The 24,940-nt window shown below is 32.2% G+C and overlaps 1 protein-coding gene across 1 annotated transcript in view; it reads left to right on the top strand.

Moving 5' to 3' along the window:
* The window catches only part of LOC114333495 (5-hydroxytryptamine receptor 2A), a 141,128-nt gene that overhangs the window by 87,416 nt on the left and 28,772 nt on the right, over positions 1–24,940 (top strand). The window contains exons 4-5 of the mRNA XM_050656837.1: positions 16,608–16,818; positions 23,084–23,378. Coding sequence (XP_050512794.1) covers positions 16,608–16,818; positions 23,084–23,378 — 506 coding nt within the window. The remainder of the gene's footprint in view (positions 1–16,607; positions 16,819–23,083; positions 23,379–24,940) is intronic.

The raw sequence follows: 24,940 nt of genomic DNA, 5'->3' as shown, positions 1-24,940 counted from the left end.
TTCTGCATATTTTGGTTATTACATCATATTTTTATCACCAAATTTATCAAAGGCTGTTATTAGACCTGCATCAAAGAGTGCAGCGAAAAAGTCTTTTTATTTCCTAATTTCCCTGGTCTGAAATAGATTAAAATGTATAACCATTTTTTATGGTGGCCTAAAATAACTTAATTTATTTAGTGCAAAAATTCAACCAGCTTTTATAAATATCTGCATTGCAAAAACCTTTTTAAAATAATAAACAGAGCACAGGAAACTCGACGAAAGCATTTAACGGCGAACTCACCAATGGCGTTCTGCACTAAAAAGCTCCCAAATCATTTTGAGAATATCAAAACTGAACAGAAAAAGTTTTAAGTTTTACAGCGGTACTAAAATTTAACTATGACGTTCTCGACGTATATTTTCGTGGTCTGCTTTAATAATATGGTATTGAGTTGAGATCTACGCAATTCCAGAACAGAAGGCCGCCAATATTGCAAATGTGTTGATCAAAGAATACGTCAGCCGACTTGTTGTGCCCCTGGAGATCCATAGTGATAAAAGAAGGAACTTTGACAGCGATCTATTTTAGGAAATCTGTGATAGACATAGACTAGGCATGAAGAAAACAAGAATTACAGTTTATCACCCTCAATCGGATGGAATAGTAGAGCGAATAAATAAGACAGTGGGCAAGTATTCAACAAATATGTTGTCCGATCACCAGGAAGACTGGGACCAGTACCTTCCGTTCTTCGCAATGGCCTGCAGGTCCGCTGTTAATGAATCAATAGGCCAAACACCACTGAAATAAAGCAATATTTACTCGCACTTTCCGATTACTACTCACTGGCCCACATTTTCTCGGCCGGTAAGACGCACAAGGGTTGACATCTAACTTCCGAAGGAAGTTCGGTCGAGTTACAGAACTTCAATGCCAACTGGCATTGTACATTGTCGAAACACCTTTTCTATCTGATAACAAAAGACACTGCCCATTACCAACTTACCTACCAAGATGTATAAGAGGCATTCATTCAATTGAGAGAGCACGTGTTGGAGTACGACGTGTAAAAGTTAGCCATTCCAAAGCTAGAATGCCGCCAATTAGAGGGAGGGTTGTCCGAAATATGGTGAAAGACACCGAAGACCAGGTACTAGTCTATTGCAATCTGCATCGTTACTGATGCATAGCGAAGACCGTCCCTTGCCACTTTTATACCACTGGGAGTTGTAGAAGATGGTCCAGTTGCCCATACCAGCATCCAGTTCTAATCCCGACAAGGTTCTAGAAGGAATCATCTCTTAAAAACGTGACAAAGTTATGACGACTTTTTGAAGTATGTTTGCCATAATTAACCAACAAATTAACAAAAATATCTTTAAAAGTCCTCATTTTAATAGATCTTTTATGCTTTTTCAATATAATTTACCGACCTTAACTTTTAGTAGTTAAAATGAAATTGCAATCTTGCATTGTTTATAAGTAAAAAATTAGGTTTAATATTTTGCATCTTTTGTTTACGTCATATTGTTATCACGAAATTTATCAAAGCCATAATTGTTAGATACCTGCATCAAAGAGCGAAAAACGTTTTTTATTTTTTAATTTTTCTGGTGTAAAATATATAGATTAAATTGTATAGCCGTATTATAGTGGCCGAGACCCACGTAATTTATTTAGTGCAAAAATTCAACCAGATTTTATAAATATCTGCATTGCAAAAACGTTTTAAAATAATAAACAGAGCACAGGAAACTCGATGAAGGCATTTAACGGCAAACTCACCAATGGCGTTCTGCACTAAAAAGCTCCCACTTCATTTTGAGAATGTCAAAACTGAACAGACGAAAGTTTTACTGCGGTACTAAAATTTAACTACGACGTTCTTGATGTGGATTTTCGTGGTCTGCTTGATAATACGTATGGTATTGAATATATTGTTCATTAAATCTGTTTATTCTACCCTATCTGTTTTTAATTATGTAGTTAATTATTTAATTAGGTAATTAGCAAAATAAAACTTAAATATACCTACAGGGTGTAACAAAAAGGGGAGTCATAAATTAAATCACATATTCTGGGGCCACAAATAGCTCCATTGAATCTAACTCACATTAGTGCATTACAAATAGTCAAATAAAAAAAGTTACAGCCCTTTTAGTCGTTGGGCCCACATATAAAATTATTATTTATGACCACACCGTCGAAACTTTTTGTCCTTGTTATTTGGGTGGGGTCGGAATAATTTTGTGCTTGGCGCATTAATGTAGTGGGGCGTTTGTCTGTCAAGCTGTCACGAAGTTGTCAATTTTATGCAAGAAAAAAATTTATAACCAAATTGGTCATTTTATTTTAATCAATGGTCTGTATCATATAAACAGCGAAAACAATTTTGTCTGACAAAAATATTGCACCATATTATGACGTGTCGGACACGTTAAATATGTCAAATTTTAATTTTATTACCACATGGCTAATTTTAACAGAATCTACCATAAAACCCTTTTACAATAATGTGGTAACCTTGTCGGACAATTTTCACGGGGCTTATGAGCAGTCGGATGCGCCGAAGATGTCAATTTCCTGGGATTTCTTTATTTAGTACCACAGATGTCATTTTTATTTTGTACTGTTTTTTTTTTACATGTGCAATGCATATTGGATCACTTGTCGGACAAAAATAATGGGTCCAAAATTTTCAAAAATATTAACTAAAGAACGATGTTTGTCATTGTTTAAGGAGTATGTACACAAATTTTCAGATAAAATTTTTTCCAAAATTTTCATTCTTGTCGAAAATTTTGTGTACAACTCTCCGTCATGCCCTTTTAAATGTTGTATTTAGTGTGTGTACCAATTTTCAGCTAAATCGATGCAAAAGTAACCGAAAAAAACTGTTTTAAAAATCCCTCCTCTTAAGGACGTCGATAACTTATAAGAATTAAGTTTTCTGTTCGTTTGCCCCAACATTTTTTTCAGACAATTATATTTTTTGTTTAAGAATATAATTGCTTGTAACCTACTACTTTTGTGGGAAAAATGGTTGTGAAGATAAGGGATACAAGAACACAGCATAGTATAAAAGTACAGTTTACTAATAAAAATTAAATGTTTTGTCCGACTGTGGATTTGCCCCAATATTTTTGTCGGACACTTAGATTTTTTGATTTAGAATATAATTTTTTATAACCTATTTTTGTTGGAAAAATGGTTGTAAATAAAAAAAATCCAGGAAATTGACATCTTTGGCGCATCCTACTGCGCATAAACCCCGTGAAAATTGTCCGACAAGATTACCACATTATTGTAAAAATGTTTAATGGTAGATTCTGTTAAAATTATCCATATGGTAATAAATTTATTATTTTCATAAATTTGACACATTTAGCGTGTCCGCCGCGTCACATGGCCCAATATTTTTGTCCGACAAAATTGTTTTCGCTGATTATATGATGAAAACATGGATTAAAATAAAATGACTAATGTGGTTATACTTTTTCTTCTTGCATAAAATTGACAACTTCCTGAAAGCTTGACAGACAAACGCCCCACTACCATAATGCGCCAAGCTCCAAATTTGTCCGACCCCACCCAAATAGGCAACAAAATGTTTCAACGGTGTGGTCATAAATAATAATTTTATATGTTGGCGCAAGGACTATTTGAAGTTACAAAAATGAAAATCGACTTTTTTCAGTAATCGCAAACAATTAGAGATTTTTATTAATAGTTTTGTAAACAAATAGACCAGAGTTATGTTCTGGTCTATTTGTTTACACTTATTGTTCCATTTTTTGCCTTCAGCACTACTTTTTTCACCATTTATGATATTGTTTTGGTTGCAACATGATATTATTTTGATTTTGTTAAAAATTAAAGCCAATGAATTGTTTGCCAAACATATACAGAGAGAGTCTGTAAAGTGGAATAAATTCAATATCTCAAATACTAATTGTTTTTTTGGAAAATGCTCAGACCCGTCGATTAGTATTTCAAATTGTCCTTTTTGACATTCAATAATAATGTATACAGGGTGTCCCAATTTAGAGATATGACGTCATCGTCGATTTTCTTAAATGGCAACACTGTCATTTTGATAGCTAATTTGATAGGGTTTGTTAAGTTATACATAACTGCAAAATATCAAATTTTTATTCTCTACCATTTACAAGATAATAGAAAATAACAAAGTTATATCTGTAATTTGGAATATATTCAATAATTAAAATACTAACTGTTTTTTTGAAAAATTCTCAGACTCGTCGATTAGTATATCAAATTGTCCTTTTTGACATATAATAATAATGTATACAGGGTGTCCCAATTTAGAGATATGACGTCATCGTTGATTTTCTTAAATGGCAACACTGTCATTTTGATAGCTATTTTGATAGGATGTGTAAAGTTATACACAACTGCAAAATTTCAAATTTGAATTCTCTACCATTTAGATGATAATAAAAAATAACAAAGTTATGAAAAAGAAGTAATCAACTAATAATTGAATTTAATTATTTCAATAAATTAAGGAAAAACTCATAATGTTGCCCTCAATTATTGTCAAATTGTCAATGGGCAACGTTATGAGCATTTTCTTAATTGAAATAAATAAATTCAATTATTATTTGATTACTTTTTGTTCTTCATAACTTTGTTATTTTTTATTATCTTGTAAATGGTAGGGAATAAAAATTTGAAATTTTTCAGATGTGTATAACTTTACACACGCTATCAAAATAGCTATCAAAATGATAGTGTTGCCATTTAAGAAAATCAACGATGACGTCATATCTCTAAATTGGGACACCCTGTATACAATATTATTATATGTCAAAAATGACAATTTGATATATTAATCGACGGGTCTGAGCATTTTTCAAAAAAACAGTTAATATTTTAATTATTGAATATATTCCAAATTACAGATATAACTTTGTTATTTTCTCTTATCTTGTAAATGGTAGAGAATAAAAATTTGATATTTTGCAGTTATGTAAAACTTTACAAACCCTATCAAATTAGCTATCAAAATGACAGTGTTGCCATTTAAGAAAATCGACGATGACGTCATATCTCTAAATTGGGACACCCTGTATACATTTTTATTGAATGTCAAAAAGAACAATTTGAAATACTAATCGACGGGTCTGAGCATTTTCCAAAAAAACAATTAGTATTTGAGATATTGAATTTATTCCACTTTACAGACTCTCTCTGTATATAATAATAATAGGTTTCTGGCTGTTTTCAATCCTTTTTGAATAGTACAATTAGTCCGCTAGGTCCCTGTTCTTCCTGTATTTTATTTTGTTTTATAATTTTGTTAATTTAATGCTATTAGTTGTTGTTCAGTCATTACTGCTCCACAATATACTAGTAATTTGTTTGGTATACCCTATTCCACGAACATACGATTGTGTTGGATTATCTCGACAAGAATATTTTATTGTGCAAAATATGAAGAACGAAAGTAAATTGCAAATTACATTATTGTTTATTGGAATAATTATTACAGCCATATACTTTCTTACTTCTTATGTTATACACTAAAATATTCATTGTCGCGATAATCCAAAACAGTCGTATATTCGTGGAATGAACCATATTCCGTTTTAACCTGAAGCTTTTCTGTTCTTCAGCTTTTCGAATGTCACTCGAACGTCCTGTGTATTTATATTAACTTCGTCTCAATTTTTGCCAATTATAAATTATATTTTTTACAATAACGAAGTATTTTGTCTCTTTTAATCGATCTAAAACCTACACAGCACAGCATTATATATAATTCAAAAGTTTCCAGCGTAAACAAGATAATTCATTTTAATTGGTGTAGGTTCAAGTTTCACAACATCAATTTAGAATTTTTGTTTTCGCTTTCCTGTGATGGTGATGTTACTGAAACTGACGTACTTTACACATTTCGATGACTGATTGTAATCGCTTTTGACGTGATTTTATCGGATGTATTGGCAAAATAACTTAAACATAGAGTAGAGAGGGGAGTCAATGGAGTTTTTGCTTCCGGAAAAAATAAAACAGGAGAGAACTTTTTGCAATTTTATTAAGAAATGGTTAGCTAATAAACAACATTTCAAAACGTTCTGCTCCAGAAGTGGGTGCTTCATTTTTATTAAACAAATGAAGTGCGAAATTAGTTGTTTTTATAAATACCTACACAAATATAAATTTTAGAAAAAAACTGACTTGGCCATCAAAAAATTCAGAAAATTTTACACAAAAATCTTATACAACGATTTTTCTAAAATTAAATCTACAAATTCTATATTTTTTAATTTATACCGCTAAAGTCACCTTTCTCACAAACATTGGCACACTGATTCAAGAAATTTTGTCAATTTTACTTGTAGTTTTTTTATTGTTTTCGAAACTTTTGAGTTTTTATATTTTTGATACAAAAGAGATACATTGATCTTAATTTATTTTATCATAAAGAATTTTTAGCATTTACGTTTGAATACTTTTGTTTTTATAGCATTATTGATAAAATCCCTAACTTTTGACGAGCAGTTTATTCCTAAGACCGTAAAAAATATTTTATTGAAATTTAATTTTTGATTTTATCCTTACCTGTTTAGACAAGGCGAAAAGGCATTTTTTGTTGCAAAAAATATTCCCATGAGATTTTTTTGCATAATCACATTCGTGAGACACCCCAGAATAAGGTTCAAGAAGTCGCCCACGCGAAAAGTGGTCCGATTTTTTTTTTTAATTTCTAAAATCAATATTTTCGGTCCGGACAAATTTTTGTAGGTTTTTTGGACAAAAAAGTTTTCTTGTAATTTTTTTATAAAATTGATCGTTTTCGAGTTATAAGCAATTTAAAATTTGAAAACACGAAAATGGCCATTTTTAAGACTTAGTAACTAGGATAAAATTTATTTTATTATTACGAAAGTCAGAAAGTGACTTTGTCCGGGCCGAAAATATTGATGTTTGCAATTTGATTAAAATAAAATGTTAAAAAAAATTTGGACCACTTTTCACGTGGGCGACTTCTTGGACCTTATTCTGGGATGTCTCACGAATGTGATTATGCAAAAAAATTTCATGGGAATATTTTTCCAACGAACCCGCCGTTTTCGCCTTGTCCAGTTGGATTTTTACGTCCGCTTGTGTATGTCCATCAACCTAGACTAGATTAAAAGCTTGTGTGGTAGTCAATTAAACCGTTTATTATTGCAAAACAAACACAAATAACGTGAACCTATTATTCCACTTCAAGCGAGTAATTGGGAATACAAAATGACTGAAACCAGTTAATTTCGTAGTTTGTAACTTCCAAATGTTAACATGTTTTGTGTTGTTAAAAAAACGTGTAACAATATTTATTTAAACGTAGCGACAAACACAAGAATTAATTTAACATAATCAAGATTAAAGAGGGGCTTAATAATACGAATATTCTAAGGAGAGGAACGAAAATATAATTTAAAATGAAGATATTTAGAAGAAAGGCTTAACATGGGACCACCATGTAATAACATTATAGACCTGGATCCCGCGTACCAAAAAAAGTTGATTAATAGCAAGCTGGAAATTTTTTAATAGCTTAACGGTGTCTAGTCGGACAATCTTTGACGTACGGGAACACTGGAACAGGGAAGTTTTAATTGTGGACCAGGTTAAAAATTTGGAACGTCAGACTACGAAAATGTTCCATGTATTTTGTCGGACAGAACTTCCAATTGATTTGTTACCATTTCATGAAACTCTCATGCAAAAATTAGACTGGTGTTTATCACCAACTGGGCATTTTAATGAGTGGAACACGAAGAATATGTCAAATGACAGGAATCATGTTGGTTAGTAATAGCAGTCTGATTTTTACATGAGAGTTTAATGAAAGGGTAACAAATCAATTGGATGTTCTGTCCGACAAAATACATGGGACGTTTTCGTAATCTGACTTTCAAATTTTTAAACTGTTCCACAATTAAAACTTCCACTATTCCCATGTGTCCGTTCATCGTAGTTTGTCCGACTAGATATCGTTAAGCTATTGACCCATTTTCAGCTATTAATGAACTTTTTTTGTTACGCGGGATCCAGGCCTATTATTAGGCGGAATTAGCGTAGGTATATGATTAAATAAAACTGATTTACGACTAGAGCAATAATAGGAATCAAATAAACAGAGAAAGGTCATCATCTAGCGTCCAATGTCTACTGCTGACCATAGGCCTCTTGCTTTCCAATTAGTTCTATTTTCCGCCATTTGAGTCCAATTTGTAGTCACTCTTTTATGTCATCCGTCAGTCTCGTCTGGGTTGCACCTCTCTTTCATTTGTATGTGAAACCTCCATTTCAAAACACTTTTCGTCTACTTATTATCACCTGCTCTTGCTACATGACCTCACCAATTCCAGTTTAAGTAGCATTGCTATTATTTCAATAGCGTCTGCTGTCCTTATGGGTGTTAAAATTTCTGTACCATAGGTCATTACTCATCACTGACAAAATGTACTGATTAAATAATTTTCTTTTCAGGAACATTGTAATCTTTTATTTAAAAATATCCTTTGTCCTTCCAAATGGAGTCCAAGTTAGGTTTGTTTTTCTCTTCACCTCGATTGTTTAGTTTTTTTACTTATTATAATTTCGTGACCTAAACACTTTAAGGAGCCAACTCGGTATCCCTGTCTTCAACTGAGAAATTTTTGCTGTGAACTAAATTGGTCACAAATTATGGTTTTGAAAAGTTTACTTCCAGACTCACCCTTTTTGTGGCAGTATTGAGCTCTTGGAACATTATCTGAGCCCTTTCAAGTATAATTAAAGGTGTCTGCAATAAGAAGGATGTTTTAAACAAACTCACAGAAGCTTAATAAAAGACTTACAAGGTTTGTTGTCCAAAGTGAGATGTCAAAGAAGACATCTTGTAAAACCCGTGGCGTTGTGCGCTAACACTCTTTAACTTTATCTCTGATACCTCGCGTTTTTAACAGCTGGCACTCTTAAATTTTGGCCACTTCTTACAAGTAACCTTACATCCAGATTTAGCCATACGGCCCGCACTCCCTCTAAGGGGAAAATTCACTCATCCCAGATACCTAGGGTATCAAAAGGATTGAGCTCTGGTGGGACTCTTTCCGTGTTATCGAGCCCTAGGTGACTTGGTACGCTGGAGTATCTCCCAAAAATTTTCGCACGCATCTGGAGGTCGAGAGTAGCACAGCTTTCTGCATAGTCTTGTAAAGATGTTCATTTAGACCCAGCTTTTTTATGTTTTCTATGAGGTTCTTTGGAATGACTCCAGTAGTAGAAAGAATAATAGGTATTGTCTGGGTACTTTCCATTCTCCATTGTCTCCTTATTTGTATTTCGAGATCTCTATACTTGGCGATTTTTCCGTTGTGCTTAACACGCAGATTATTCTTGTTAGGTATCGCCACCTCTATTAATGTTGTTTGCCTAGTAAGTTTATTAACTAGTATGAGATCCGGTCTATTATGCACCACTGTTTGGTCTGTGAGACAGTGCGATCCCAGTATAGCTTGTAGTTGTCGTTTTCAAGCATTTCATCAGGGACATATTGATAATAAGGAAGATGATCGGTTTTGAGAAGTCCAAGTTTGTTAGCTAGTTCTTGGTGGAGAATCTTTCCTACTGAGTCATGGCGTTCTTTATAATCAGTTCCGACAAACGCCTGGTAGCCCCCGGTAAGATGTTGGATGGATTCTTGGGCTTGACATCCATATCGGCATTTGTCGTTTTGGATCTGAGGATCTTTTACAATGTACTTCAGGTAATTTATAGTTGGAATAACCTGATTCTGAATGGCAAGTAGGAAGCCTTCTGTCTCGGGAAACATCTTTCCTGATACCAACCAATAGTTCGACGCTCTACTGTCGACATATTCTTGGTTGACCTCATTGAGATGCCGTCCATGCAGTGGTTTACCCATCCAGGTGCGCATTTTTTCGTCCTTAGATAGGTGGTTTATGCGCATTTCTTGTTCCCTCAGTTTAAGCGGCGTTGAGTCATCTACTGCGCAGATTGCACGATGTAAAGTAGATGATTCAGCCTGTGCCTGAAAATAAGTTCTTAAGTTAGATACTTGTTTATCCAATTGCTCACCTATGCCCATGAGTCCTCTTCCTCCTAGATACCGCGGTAATGTTGTTCTCTCTACTGCACTGCGAGGATGATGGTTGTGTTCCTTTGTGAGAAGTGTTCTTGCTTTCCGCTGAAGACTTTCTATATCGGTTTTTGACCACTTGATAATACCAAATGAGTAGCTAAGCGCGGAAAAGGCGTACGTATTTAATGCCTTAAACAAATTTTTACTATTGAGATATGACCGATTAAGCTGTCTTACCCTTCGTACAAATTCAGAAGTTAGTTCAGTTTTCATTTGTTTATGGTCAATTTTCCGCGCTTGCTTTACACCGAGATATTTATACATATCATTTTCATCCATGGCCTCGATGTTCTGGCCATTTTGCATATCGAAACCACCGGGCTGAACCTGTCCTCTGACTCTATTTAAGATACGGCACTTGTCTAGACCGAAGTGCATACTAATCATTAGAGAAGGTTTCTACAGTTTTTAGCACCTGATCTAGGTGTTTTCAAGTGGAAGCCATTCATTTTTGATCATCCATATACAACAAATGATTAAGCTTCGCTACAACAGTATTGTTATTTTTTATGCTAAAGCCTGAGTCAGTGGAATTCAGCAGCTGAGATAGTGGGTTCATTGCTAGGCAGAACCAAAGTGGACTCAAGGAGTCCCCCTGGAAAAGGGGGACCTTATATTATTATTAAACCTTACATTATTATTAACATAAAAAAAATTAGCTGCAATTTGATATAGAAAAGTCGAACCAATTTTTTTTTTAAAAATCAATTACTATTAACTTAATCAAATTTGTTTTCGGCCACTTTTTGACTGACCATCTATTCTCCTGTTTTTAAAATAAAAAAATTGATTTTACTGAACTACGTTATCTCGCAGGTACTATATACAAATTTTAAAAAATACTCCCGAGAACTTATTTTACTGTTTCCCACTAATTTAAAAATCTACTACTAATTTGTATGTAGATTGTATTCAAAACAAATACTTCATAATTATACCTTTATACGTTGAGGTATATGCAATAACACCAACAAATACTTAGGTAAATTAGTTGTTACAATCAAGGAATTGTTACTGGTCAATAGTACTATTATGTATATCGACCGATCCATTAGTAGTTTGAATCATAAATTCCCAAGAAAAAATAATATATTTTAGTAAAAGAAAAACAAAATCATGAATTTGTAAGATATAAGATTAATTTAAGAAAAGCAAATAACCTTTTATCCTTTTTCTCGACATTCGTAAAACATATCCCATCAATCTAACTCTCTGTGACCTAGGATTCTAAGCAATTTTGGGTCTCCTATACACCTCCATTAACTCCTGATTTGTTCTTCTGCATCATTCTCCGTTAGTCCCCTCTATACCAACAAAAACAAAAACTTTTATCTCCCAAATGAAAACTGCCAGTGAAACAAAAACGACAATAAACTACCCCAGCTAATTGATATTCGAAAATATCAATATACTCAACTAACTAAGATAGCTATTATTCACCCCAGCCTAGCTCAGTCTCTCTGAGTGTGTGTTCGTCTTATCCTAATCTTAGATATGAACTCTATAACTATGACTATGAATTTAGAATGGAAGCAAACAAAACAGTATTTTTAACTAATCATGTTTATTGTTCAAAAAGATATAATAAAAATATGACTTTTTAAATGCATTAACAAATATATTCAAATTCTTGCCAAAAACTAACAGTTCTGGACTATACTTATGGCTTTTGGTATCTGGTTCGATGGTAACTTCTTGATGTCAAATGGTACTGCTGTTTCTACAACTGGCACTGGGGTTCTAGAGGCTGTATTCCACCAGGCCTACAGATGTTGGTCATTGTAGTCTAGATGATGTAGTTGCAGTCTAGATGACATGTCCCTCGTTGTTATATCGCCGGCGATTGAGGATTCTTGAAGCTCCCAGAGGGAGGACGGTGATATTTATCCCAAAAACTAGAAGAATAATGTGTATAAGTGACAATCAAGAAGAAAAACCAAAATGTGCCAAGTTTGCCATTCTTTTAAGAAATAACCAAAAAGAGTAGTAGATGACAAGCTTATTTCTTCTTTTTAATTCAATGTAAAAGTTTGATATGCATATAACACCTTTGGTCTCACTATTGTTTCATAAGTTCTAATCTGGACTGCCATTGACACGTTTTTGCCTTCAACAGTGTGTTTAATGATCCTGCTGATTTGTTAACTTTCAACAATCATTTGCCCCTCTAATTGTAACTGGTATTCCAAGGTACTCAAATTCTCTTACCTTTTCAAATTTTTTTCTTCTCATTCGTCCTTACAGTGATCCATCCTTTGCATTTTCCTCTCTTATTTCCATATACTTGGTTTTTTCATTCAAATTTTGTTCAAAACATTTTTCTGAGATCTGTTCTTGTCAGAAACACCAAATGCCCAGAGAAACCTATGCTCTGTTGCCCTTTGCTCAGAATCCTGCCTCTTGTCTGAATCTTGGCTCTTTGGAAAGATGGATGGATGGATGGATCTGGATCTTTTCTAGTGGTAGATCGATTGATAGAAATATGTTGATAGTTTGTTGTGTGTCTCCCTATTTTAATCCTCCATTGACGTGAAACTGAGTTGAATATCTTTTTTGTCTCATTAGATTTATTGAAGTAGCGGTATTTTAACTAATTGTATCAATATCTCTAGTATTGCTAGTGATATCATTGCATCATATAATCCGAAATGGAGTCATAGGCCTTTCTAAAATTAATAATGAATTATCTAAACCAAAATTTTATTTATAACTTTTGCTTTGTAATAAGTTTACAAAACTAGCCTTTTCTCAGCCTGAAACCAGCCTACTATTACCATATTGTCTCTATTTTTTACATATTTATTCTTGTGTACTTCTTATTTTAATGTTTCCATAAATATGGAGCAGAGACTTGGAATCTTCGCGTATGCGAGCGCTAGGGATGGCGGTTTCTGACAAAACACCGGTTTTCGGTTATACAGGTTTTTTTGCTTACGGTTTAACCTGGCGGTTATAACCGGCCAGAAAAAACCGGTTTTTGCAAAAACCTGTTTTCGGTTTTTTTTAATAGGTTACAAAGTTACATTTACAATGCACTTTAGTTTGCGATACTTCATTCGACTCGATATTAATATGATCAAAATTAGTACTATCGAAAGAACATTAATATCAATATAAATAAAACACAATTTTCAATAAAACCATTTTATTCTATTAATTAATATATTTATTTATTATTTTACTATTATTATTATCCCAGACTCTTTGAAATGGGATTTAAAAAAAAATAATATCAACATAAATATTATCTATACCTTTGGTAGAAAGTTATCTAAGTACGGTAAAGTACAGTGAAGTTATCTATAAAAGCCAAATTCCGCCTTACTACAGTGCACTGACAAAAACATTATTTTCTAACAATGTTAAAACATGTTATTTAAACTCACTGTTTGATATACTTATTAGAGAAAAATGGTTAAATTTTCAGTACATATTTACCGATGGGTCAAAAGACGCAAATGGAACGGGCTGTGCAGTATTCCACGAAAATAAAAATTACCATCATCAATATAGCCTACCTATTGAATGCTCAATATACACAGCAGAAATGATAGCAGTAATGTTTGCTGTTCAGTATGTACTACTGAATCCAACTAGCAATTATGTTATATTTACTGACAGTAAAAGCGTGGTGGACATATTGAGTAACATTCAAACAGTCAAACACATAAACCACATTGAATTGAATATTCTTAAAACTCTGTTTGAAATTATACAATTTGGAGTAAATGTAACAATTGCTTGGACTAAGGGTCATTCGGGAATAAAAGGCAATGAAATAGTTGACAATTTTGCTAAATCAGCTTATGTGATCGGAGAAAAAATAAACAAAAATTTAATTCCAGCTTCAGATATTGATACTTTTAGCAGACAAAAACTTAAAAATAATTGGCAATTGCATTACAGAGAATGTAATACTGGCTCAAATTTTGCTCATTGTAACCCTAGGATATTCTCAAAAATATGGTTTTACACAGAATATAACAGACATTTTATAAAGACCATTAATCGCTTGAGAGCCAATCATGCTCTTACGCCATCTTACATGCATAGAATCGGCTTGGCAGATACCCCCAATTGTACTTGTGGCAAAATCGGAGATCTAACACATGTCATATTAGAATGTGATTTAAACATAAATAACATAATCGACCTTTATAAAGAATTAAAAGATTTAAAATGTTTTTTCCCAATAAACCTAAATACTTTAATATTTAAAAATGATATGGAAATTCTCCATCTCATTTATAAACATGTTAAATTATGTAAATACAAGTTGTAAACGTAATATGTAATAAATATGCATAATTTTTTAATGTCGTTTGAAAAAATAAAAAATAATAAAACAAAATAATATTAAAAAAAACACATAATAAAATAATAACAAAAAAAATATTAAGCAAAAAAAAAGAAAACAAAGAAACAAAAAGAAAAAACAGGAACAAAAATAAAAAAAAATAAAAAAAAGAAGTAAAAAAGTGTTTCGCACAAATTAAAATATATATTAAAAAACACAGTAAATTAATTTAAAAAAAACAAAATATAAAAAAAGCTACACAATGTACCAATGTATCTATAAAAATAAAATAATTGTAGAATGTACTTATGTTATAAGAAATTTATGACTATGAATCTGCAATCAATCAGAAACAAGTCTGGCTAATTGGCTCTGCCAAAGCCATTTAAAAAAAATAAAAAAAAACATAAATATTTTACTTAAAAATAAATTGGATAATGCAATTTACGTTTTATTTTTACTAGCATCAAAAAAAATTTATCATTATGTATTACTTTTAACACGTTTGTATATTTGCAGTATAGGTACATTTTAACTCATTTAATACTTCCTGTATGGGTGTATCGTTTTGAAAACGTAGGGAAAGTCTTGGAGATTCGTATTCGTAATCAGTAATTCGATATTCATAGTCAGAGCATTATTTTTGGTAATCAGAAAAAGTTATTCACCCACTTTCAATGTCAAGAGTTGAAGTGTGAAAAATAGATGATGGTTGCGTCTAATTCAACCAGATTACTTCTTATGTAAATATATTATGATTACAAATACCTTTTCACGGAAATATTATAATAAAACTTAATAATTGTTTCTGGCTGATGTGAGATTGCACTTTCAGTTTGCTTGTGTATTTATAAAATAAAATAAAATTTGGATTATGGTTTTGTTTGGAATAATTACTTGAGAATAATAATTATAATTGGGATCCAAAATAATACCTAACCTAATCCTAATCACCTAAAAACCTAATAACCGGTTTTTACTTTAAAAAGAAAAAACCGGTTATAACCGGGACAAAAAACAACCGGTAAAACCGGTTATTGCGAAGTAAAAAAACCGGTTTTAGGTTTAAACCGGTAGGTTTTTCCCATCCCTAGCGAGCGCAAAACATTGATGCCCTTGAGATGTGGTGCTGGAGAAGAATGCTGCTCATACCTTGGACAGCTCATAGGACAAACGTTTCCATTCTAAACCAACTCGAGATTAAAAAAAGGATGTCCACAATATGTCTGCAATGAATTCTGCAATTCTTCTGACACGTGGTTCGCAGAGTTGAAGATAGTTTGGAGAGATTAATTGTTTCTGGAAACGTTCCGGGGAGAAAATCAAGAGGACGGTCACCAACTAGATGGTCCGACCAAATTAAGAATTCAGTTAAAATCTCTTTCTGCGGAGCTCTTAGAGCAGCTGAAGAGCTGAGACAAATGAAAAAAAATGTTAGGAATATTGGAAGAAATCACGATCCTTAGAATGAGGAAACGACAAGAGAGAGAGAGAGATACTTCTTATAGTGCGATTCCTTTGTAGTTTCACAGATAGACAGTTTCACAAACAGTTTTATTACCTTTCTTGCGAATTGAGCAGATGACTGCTACATTCCATTGCTTTGGCATTTTTTCGTTTTTTATATTTTTATAATAAGTTAAGCCACCTTTTACTGCAGTATCTCCTCCTACCTTTTTTCCGCACTTTAATTATTTTTAGGTCTCTTATTACTTCCATTACCTTCTTTTGTGTCTGATCTTGTGTTCTTTGATGAATGTCTGTTTCTCTTTGACCTTTATTGTTTAATAATAGGTTTGTTCTAGCATCAGTTTAAAACGGTTTGAAACCAACAGCGAATAGTGGACCAGCGCGAGTAGATGGGATAGCACTGGTGACTGTATTATGTTCTCTTACTGACCAAACGTTAGCTGACAGTTTCTGACTAGTTTGACTGTTTGCTAGAACAAACCTAATATTCATTGGTATAAGAACCGTTCTACTAAGGACTCGCTTAAGGGCTCTACAAGTAAATGAGGACAGCAGGATTCCAATATCACAATTAGCTAAATAGTCAATAATATTCGAATATTAAACTTTAATATCTTTTCGAAAAAAATATTGAACTTTATTACTTATATCTTCTATTTTGTAACACTATCTATACTCTGTTTTAATTTTAGGATCAAGATTCCTTAATCATTGATGGAACTTGCCAAATACCTGATCCTCTGTATAAATTTATTGGGTCAATTATTTGCTTTTATATACCATTACTAGTGATGTTATTGACTTATGCATTGACGGTTAGACTATTGGCAAACCAGAAGCAAAATTTAGCAACACACGACTGGTCAGCTAGCACGGGACCAGGTGGAACTCCATCACAAATGGGTAATAAAGCATTTATTTACATATAGGTATTTAAGAATTTGTTACTAATAAAAACATTCTTTTTCTTTTTGTGCAGACGTGACTCCATCTGTTTTTTCAATGTGCTCCAGTAGGTTGTTGCTCCATCCTTTTCATGGTCTTCCCACTTATCGTCTTCCTACTGAGGAACCGTCTCTCGCCGTCCTTACTACTTACTCTGGGCTAATTAGCAAAATACAAGGAAAAGTTATTTACCAGCAATTTTGTTGCTGAAATCGAATCTTATGATTCTATATATTAATAATATAGGTATGCAAAGTCCGCAGATGGTCTGCTACTTTTTTTATAAACAAAATGGCGCCCGAAAATCGTGTTTTTTTTTTCAATTTTTGCTCTATAACTCCAAAGATTTTAACTTTACACCAAAAACACCCAAATAAAAATTCACCGTAATTAAATTCTGCATAGAAACTTGTTTTTCCCTATTTACTTTGACGAAAATTTTTCCCGGAAAATGAGAGTTTTTCCAACAAATTCTTTTATTTTCAACTAAAATTTTAGATAAGTAATTGTTTATCAATAATTAAATAACTTGGTAATATAAAAGGTCTCATAGATTATAATTCCAGAAGCCGATGGAAATTGAATGAACAGTTTAGCAACAATTGAATTGTTAATTAAAAATTTACTGTCCCTATAATAACCACAATAATTATGATACATAAGAATCACTACGATTTTTGTATAAAAAGACAATGTTCCTATCTAATGTAGTTTACAGAATTGAAATTGGACTATTTAACCGGCCTCAGGAATATTTTAAATTTATAAACAATTTTTTGGCTTATAAACAAATAGGTCTGGATCCTGCGTATGAAAAAAAAGTTGAGTAATAGCAAGCTGAAAATTTGTTAATAGCTTAAGGGTGTCTAGTTGGATACACTTTGATATATGAGAACACTGGAACAGGGGCAGTTTTAATTGTGGAACAGATTAAAAATTTGGAACGGTCAGATCACGAAAACGGCACATTTATTTTGTCCGACAGAACAGACTTAAACTCTCCGAACAGAGATTAAACTCTCATGCAAAAATCAGATTGCTATGTATCACCTGTCATAATTCCTGTCATTTGACATATTCTACATGTTCCACTCATTAAAACGCCCATTTGGTAATAAATAGCAGTCTGATTTTTGCATGAGAGTTTAACCTCTGTTCGGAGAGTTTAAGTCTGTTCTGTCGGACAAAATACATGTGCCGTTTTCGTGGTCTGACCGTTCCAAATTTTTAACCTGTTCCACAATTAAAACTTCCCCTGTTCCAGTTTTCGCATATATCAAAGTTTGTCCGACTAGACACCTTTAAGCTATTAACAAATTTTCAGCTTGCTATTAATCAACTTTTTTTTCATACGCGGGATCCAGACCTAAAACAGAATATCTCGGCAAATATTAAATTAAATTAAACCATGAAAACCACGCAGATTTTTTTTAGATAAACTTACTACAAGTGTACCCTTTAACGTTAAAAACACAAATATTCTCATTTGTAAGTTGTATAATTATTTAAACAATCTTTATTTAAACAAGTTTAAAATTTTTGTTATAATAAATAATTTAATTTATTATAACAAAACAAAAGCAACTTTGACATTTAATAATGCGTTAGTTAGATGGCTCTACTCTAGTTGCTTGGGAAAAAAAAAGAATGAAAAAAATTGCTCCATGGAAAGCCGAGAAAATGCATTTTTTTAACGTATACCACTTTTTGGCCATTTTCACTCGTAATGTCGATAGCTTTTATTATGATAATATATGTTATGAGTAGTTTAAAGATATGAAAATTGGTGTAGAGAAAGAAGACAAAAATAAAAAGGTAATGGTTTGAAAATTAGGATCCTATTGTTTATATCTTTGCCGTAAATGTCGGTCAACCTTGACCGGTTGTATCTCAGGAACCACTTATCAGAATTAAACGTTTTTGCTTTCAAAAGAAGCGTTCTGCCGCTTTTTTTAATACTGTTTTTATTATTTAATTTAATTTAATATCTCCCGAGATATTCTATTTGTTTATAAGCCAAAAAATTGTTTATAATTAATATTCGTGAGGCCGTTTTAATAGTCCAATTTTAATTCTCTAAACTAAATTAGATAGGTACATTTTCTTTTTATAAAAAAATCATAGCTATTCTTACGTATAGTAATTATTTTGTTTATTATAACGACCGTAAATTTTTAATTAACAATTCAATTATTGCTAAGCTGTTTATTCAATTTGCATTGGCTTCTGGAATTATAATCTATGCGAAAAGAGCTTTTATATTAGCAAGTTATTTAATTATTGATAAACAATGACTTATCTAAAATTTTAATTGAAAAATAAAGATTTTGTTGGAAAAACCCTCATTTTCCGGGGAAAATTTTCTTCGAAGTAAATAGGGAAAAACACGTTTCTATGCCGAATTTAATTACGGTGAATTTTTATTTGAGTGTTTTTGGTGTAGAGTTAAAATCTTTGGAGTTATAGAGCAAAAATTAAAAAAAAAACACGATTTTCGGGCGCCATTTTGTGTATAAAAAATGTAGCACACCATCTGCGTACTTTGCATACCTATAGGATTAATATATAGAATCATAAGATTCGATTCCAGCAATAAAATTTCTGGTAAATAACTTTTCCCAAAAATGGCTTATTCACCGATAATATGCCCAGACTAACTCTATTTGTTGTCATTGGTCTTATGTGGTCATTCCATTTAACTTTTCTATTTCTTACAAGTTAATAATTGTCTCCACTTTGCATATCTGTCATATATCTGTACTTCTAGCTCTGTCCCATATTGTCTTACCATCGATTTTTCGAAGGGCTCTTTCTTCTAGCTCTATCTCTTTGTTTTTCATTGTAGTAGGGGATTTGGACGCTAAATTTGCTGTTACTAAAAAGTCATCAGGACCTATTGAGTTGTGAAAATTAGGTCCTAAAACCAGAAAAAGGTAAGTTATGTTTTCTATTTGAGTGGGCATTTTCCATTTATTAAATTAATTTTCCATTTCCAAAAATATCGTTATTTCTATCAATGATTCAAATAAAACTGTCTTATTTTTACGTAAGGAATCCAAATCTGCAATAAAAAATGGGGTTTCCTATACATTGGGTACATTTACAGGGTGCAATGTTTCCCCATGTGATTTCCTGACGCTCTTGAGAAACTCGCAAAGTCCCCACTTGGGCTACCCTACCATTGGTTTTGGGGGACCGGGATAGACTGGAAATTCGTCTACAGGAATTTAGAGGAGGAATTATGGATAGTAATTATATATCGCCGGTATGGATTAAGAATGACGTAACTGCAAATTTTGTCAATTCCTGTTTATTGCGTAATTAACTTCTAAAATACTGTTTACATATGATACAAAAGCGACAGAACTGTAACTATGTGCTGAGCCACTAGGTAGAGGGTAGTTGCGTCGTTATTGAAATACGCACCATTTCATACCTTGTTCGTCGCAAAATTCTAACCAATACGGATGAAACTAAAAGCCATTATTGTAAGAATAAATGCCATACCGATGCTCCGGAGGGTTACCCTTTAATCACTATTTTTAAAATTTAAAAATTTTTAGATGAACAATGACGCAACTATAAAAACGGTTGAAATTGGGGGACTAAATTAAGATAATGAAATTCGATCCAATAGGAATAAAAAAAAGCCATCATTGTAAGCATAAACGCCATATCGATGCTCCTAGACGATTATTTCTCATTTAATCCCTATTTTAAATATTTAAAGATCGTTTTTCTACAACCACTATTCAAAGTGCACTTTTCTGCACGGTTTTATGTTAGCAAACTTGATATTTTCTCACAGTATAAGATATTTGACATTAGTGTGCAGAAAAGTGACGTTTCTGTGCCACAAAGTGACGTTTCTGTGCCGCAAAGTTCTTTTCTGCACAGTTGACTACCTCATTCTGAGTAACGTTATATTCTGTTTACATCCGTGGTTAAACTTTAGACAAATATATAACCTATAAGACAATTATTATATTTAACTATAGCATAGAAACTAAATTATGGATGTTACAACTGTTTTATTTTACAATTTTATTCTTATTAAACATTTTATAATTATCAAATAACCAATAAGGATTTAGCAACCTGTGCAAGAGACGTCGAATGAAGTAGGTTTTGTGTAAATCCGTGACTGCATAAATATAATGTCAATAATGTGTAATAATTGTTTAAATTTAAACAAATTAAGGCAGTGCATTAATTTTTTAACTGATTTCTGTGCAATTTATTTAGATATAAGGAATTTAAATTTATTAGTAGGTATTAATTAAATACAGTTTAAAATTTATCACATAGGTACCTATTATAATTAATCGTCGTTTGGAAATTGTGATTTTTATTTTTAGGAAAAACTGTGCTTGTAGAAAAAGTATAGTGTGAAACACGTGCAGAAAGGTAATTTCTCAGTCGTTTGAATTGCGGCACTCGCTTGCGCTCGTACCGCAACTTTTCAAACTCGTGAGAAATTAGTACCTTTCTGCACTTGTTGCACAATATACTATTTTTTACTCTCCTGAGAAAGGACCCCGCAGAAACTTTATGGGAAATGGCTCTCTGTCAAACTCTCTTAAACTTTGGGTTGTGGTAGTCCTTGATGTGTAGAACAAAAGACTCCATGGGCACGTAGCTCAAAAAATCATGGTTTTAAGATATAAGCCTCTGAAATTATAGGTACAGTGAGGACGTTTGAGTTGGAATAAATTCATTTAATCGAGAATGGGCGACTCTGGAGATAAATTACAAATCAAGTCAATTTTTATTTTTAGATTATAATTTTTTGGCATATATATCATACTAGTGACGTCATCCATCTGGATGTGATGACGCAATCGACGATTTTTTAAATTAGAATAGGGGTCATGTGATAGCTCATTGGAAAGGCTATTAAATTATCTATTCAATAATATAAATTTTAATAATAATATTCATACAGGGTGCCCAAAAATTTTTTTTGAATTAAATTAATTGAGACAAAAAGAAAAATGCATATAATTTATTTAATTCTAAATACATTTTACTGTTTTTCGAAACCAGAAAAAACTATTTATTTGATATGTAAATATTGTTTTTTGCTTAAATTCAATATTAAAGCTGCCACCCACATGCCTCTTAGCAGTTTGAACATTTAATTTAAGCGAAAGGGGTCATGTGATAGCTCATTTAAAAGGTTATTTAATTCTCTGTCCACTAATAAAAACATTAACATAATTATTTATACAGGGTGCCCAAAATTTTTTGAATTAAATTAATTGAGATTAAAAGAAAAATGTATATAATTTATTTAATTCTAAATACATTTTTGGGCTGTCAGAAAACAGAAAAAATGTTAATTTAAAAAATAAACATTGCTTTTCGCCCTAATTAAATGTTCAAACTGCTAATAGACATGTGGGTGGCAGCTTTAATATTGGATTTATGCGGAAAACAATATTTATTTATCAAATAAACATTTTTTCCTGTTTTTGGACAACATTAAAATGTATTTCGAATTAAATAAATTATATACATTCTTTTTTTTTTCAATTAATTTAATTAAAAAAATTTTTTTGAGCACTCTGTATAAATAATTGTTTGTGTTTTTATTATTGAGTAGAGAATTGAATAAACTTTCAAATGAGCTATCACACGACCTCTATTCTTATTTAAAAAAATCATCGATTGCGCCATCACGCCCAGATGGATGACGTCACTGGTATGATATATATGTCAAAAATTATATTTAAAAAAAAAGTCGATCTGATTTGTAATTTATATCCAGAGTCGCACATTATAGAGAAAATGAATTTATTCCAACTCAAACGTCCTTACTGTACCTATAACTTCAGAGGCTTATATCTTAAAACCATGATTTTTTGAAGCTATGCGCCCATTGAGTCTGTTGTTCTACACATCAAGGACTATAAGAACCCAGTTTCAGAGCATTTGACAGAGGGCCATTTCCCATAAGGTTTCTGCGGGGTCCTTTGGCTTTTTGCAGTTACGCCATTCTTATTCCGGACTGGCGATATGATCTCTGCATTTAGTGTGTATATCTAAACCTATGTACCAAACGTTCCATTTTCATTATAGATTTCCTTGTTTCTTCTCTTTTGGTATACATTCCTACTAGAGTAATAATTGGTGAAATATGAATTGATATAATGTAATCTACGTACCTATATAAAATGATAAAGATTTGACTTCTTTGATAATATGTACTATTAATTTTTAGATCGAAAATATAATTGGCGTCGTTTTCTTAATTCTCCAAAATCAGACAGCAAATCTGGTACCCCGCAGCATGTCCATCACTCAGTAGCATCTACGGATACTGAGCTCACAACACTTGATACTCACGAACTGTGGATACAAGACTCAGAACCGAAACCATGCACAATGAGCGCTCTTGGTGCATTTGGTACAGAAATGCTAAAATTATCAAGAGGCCTAGAAGCGGCATCTAATAGTATTAAAAGTGCTCCTGAAAAGAGCAACTCATTATTCTCACCAAGTCCCCTAAGATATGAGTAAGTATAGTGTCTAATTATTTCATGTATTTATGTATATTATATTTTAATATACCTACCTAGAGTGAGGGCAAAATTATGGAATAAATTCATTTTTTCGATAATGGGAGATTTTGGAGAGAAATCTCGATTTTTATTTTTAAATTATGTTTTTTTACTTTTTTTTTTTTTTGTTTTGAAAACTTCTACGAAGAAATAACACTCGCTATGGAAGAAAAGAAAACTAAACTGACGGTAATAATTGGAGAGTTCAATGCCAAATTAGGGGAAAGGATAAACCAAGATGAACACAGAATAGGACAATATGGATACGGCGAAAGAAATATTAGAGGACATACATTAATGAACTACTTAGAGGAGAGACTATTTTTGCTATGAACTCGTTTTTTAACAAAAAACCTCAAAGAAAATGGACATGGATAAGTCCCAACGGTAATACTAAAAACGAAATAGATTTCATCCTTACAACACAAAAAGCCATCATCAAATATGTTACAGTACTGAAATATTTCTCAACCGGTAGTGACCATAGACTTGTCAGAGCCAAACTCAGCATTAATAGCCAATTTGAAACGAAAAAGAAAATGGAAAATAGATCAAAACTAGATATGGGAAAACTTAAGAAAGCAAAAGAGGAATATAAACAAAAAATAAGGAAAAGTACACCGGTCACTAGAGATTTGGAAAACAAAAATATCGATGAAATAAACCAGCTATTAACAAAGGCGGGAAAAGAGGTAGTACAAACAAGAATTAAAAAGGAAAACTACATATCCCAGGAAACAAAAACCTCATGAGCAAAAGAAAAACATTAATAGAACAAGATGAGAGAAACAAAATAGATTACAAAGAGGTAAACAAAGCTATCAGAAGGAATATCAAGGAAGGTCAAAGGAGAATACAGGAAGTAAAAAAAAACCATTGAACAAAATAAAAATATGAAGTGCTTAAAACCACAGCTTGGAACCATACAGATTAATAGTATAAAGAACAAAGAAGGTATAGAGACCAATAATATAGAAGAAATTATACAGATAACACAAGAATATTATAAAAAACGCTACAATACAAAACAGAAACCAACACAAGAAATCCTTAAGCAACTACAAATAAAAATAAAAAATGTCAATTCCTATTTACAGCCAGAAGTCAGTAAGAATGAGATAAAAAGAGCACTCAAGGAGATGAAGAATAATAAATCGCCAGAAAAAGACGGGATTACAGTAGAAATGCTAAAAAATGGTGTGAAAACAACTAGAGAAGTTTCGTACATACTTATGAATAAAATATTATTGACAAAACAAATACCCAACACTTGGAACGAAGCAGTAACATTGCTACTATTTAAGAAAGGAGATAAAAGATCTAAAGAATTACAGACCCATAACTTTACTAAATGTGATGTACAAACTATTAACCAAGATATTAAAAAACAGACTAACAACTAAATTAGATGGATACGAGGCAAGAGAACAAGCCGGATTTAGAAAGAGCTTCAGTACAAGTGACCACCTTTTAACGATGAAGATATTAATCGAAAAAGCTAACGAATATCATATCCC

This window comes from Diabrotica virgifera, chromosome 7 (genome assembly GCF_917563875.1).
Source record: "Diabrotica virgifera virgifera chromosome 7, PGI_DIABVI_V3a".
NCBI lineage: Eukaryota > Metazoa > Arthropoda > Insecta > Coleoptera > Chrysomelidae > Diabrotica > Diabrotica virgifera.
This window is presented reverse-complemented; position numbering and strand designations above follow the sequence as displayed.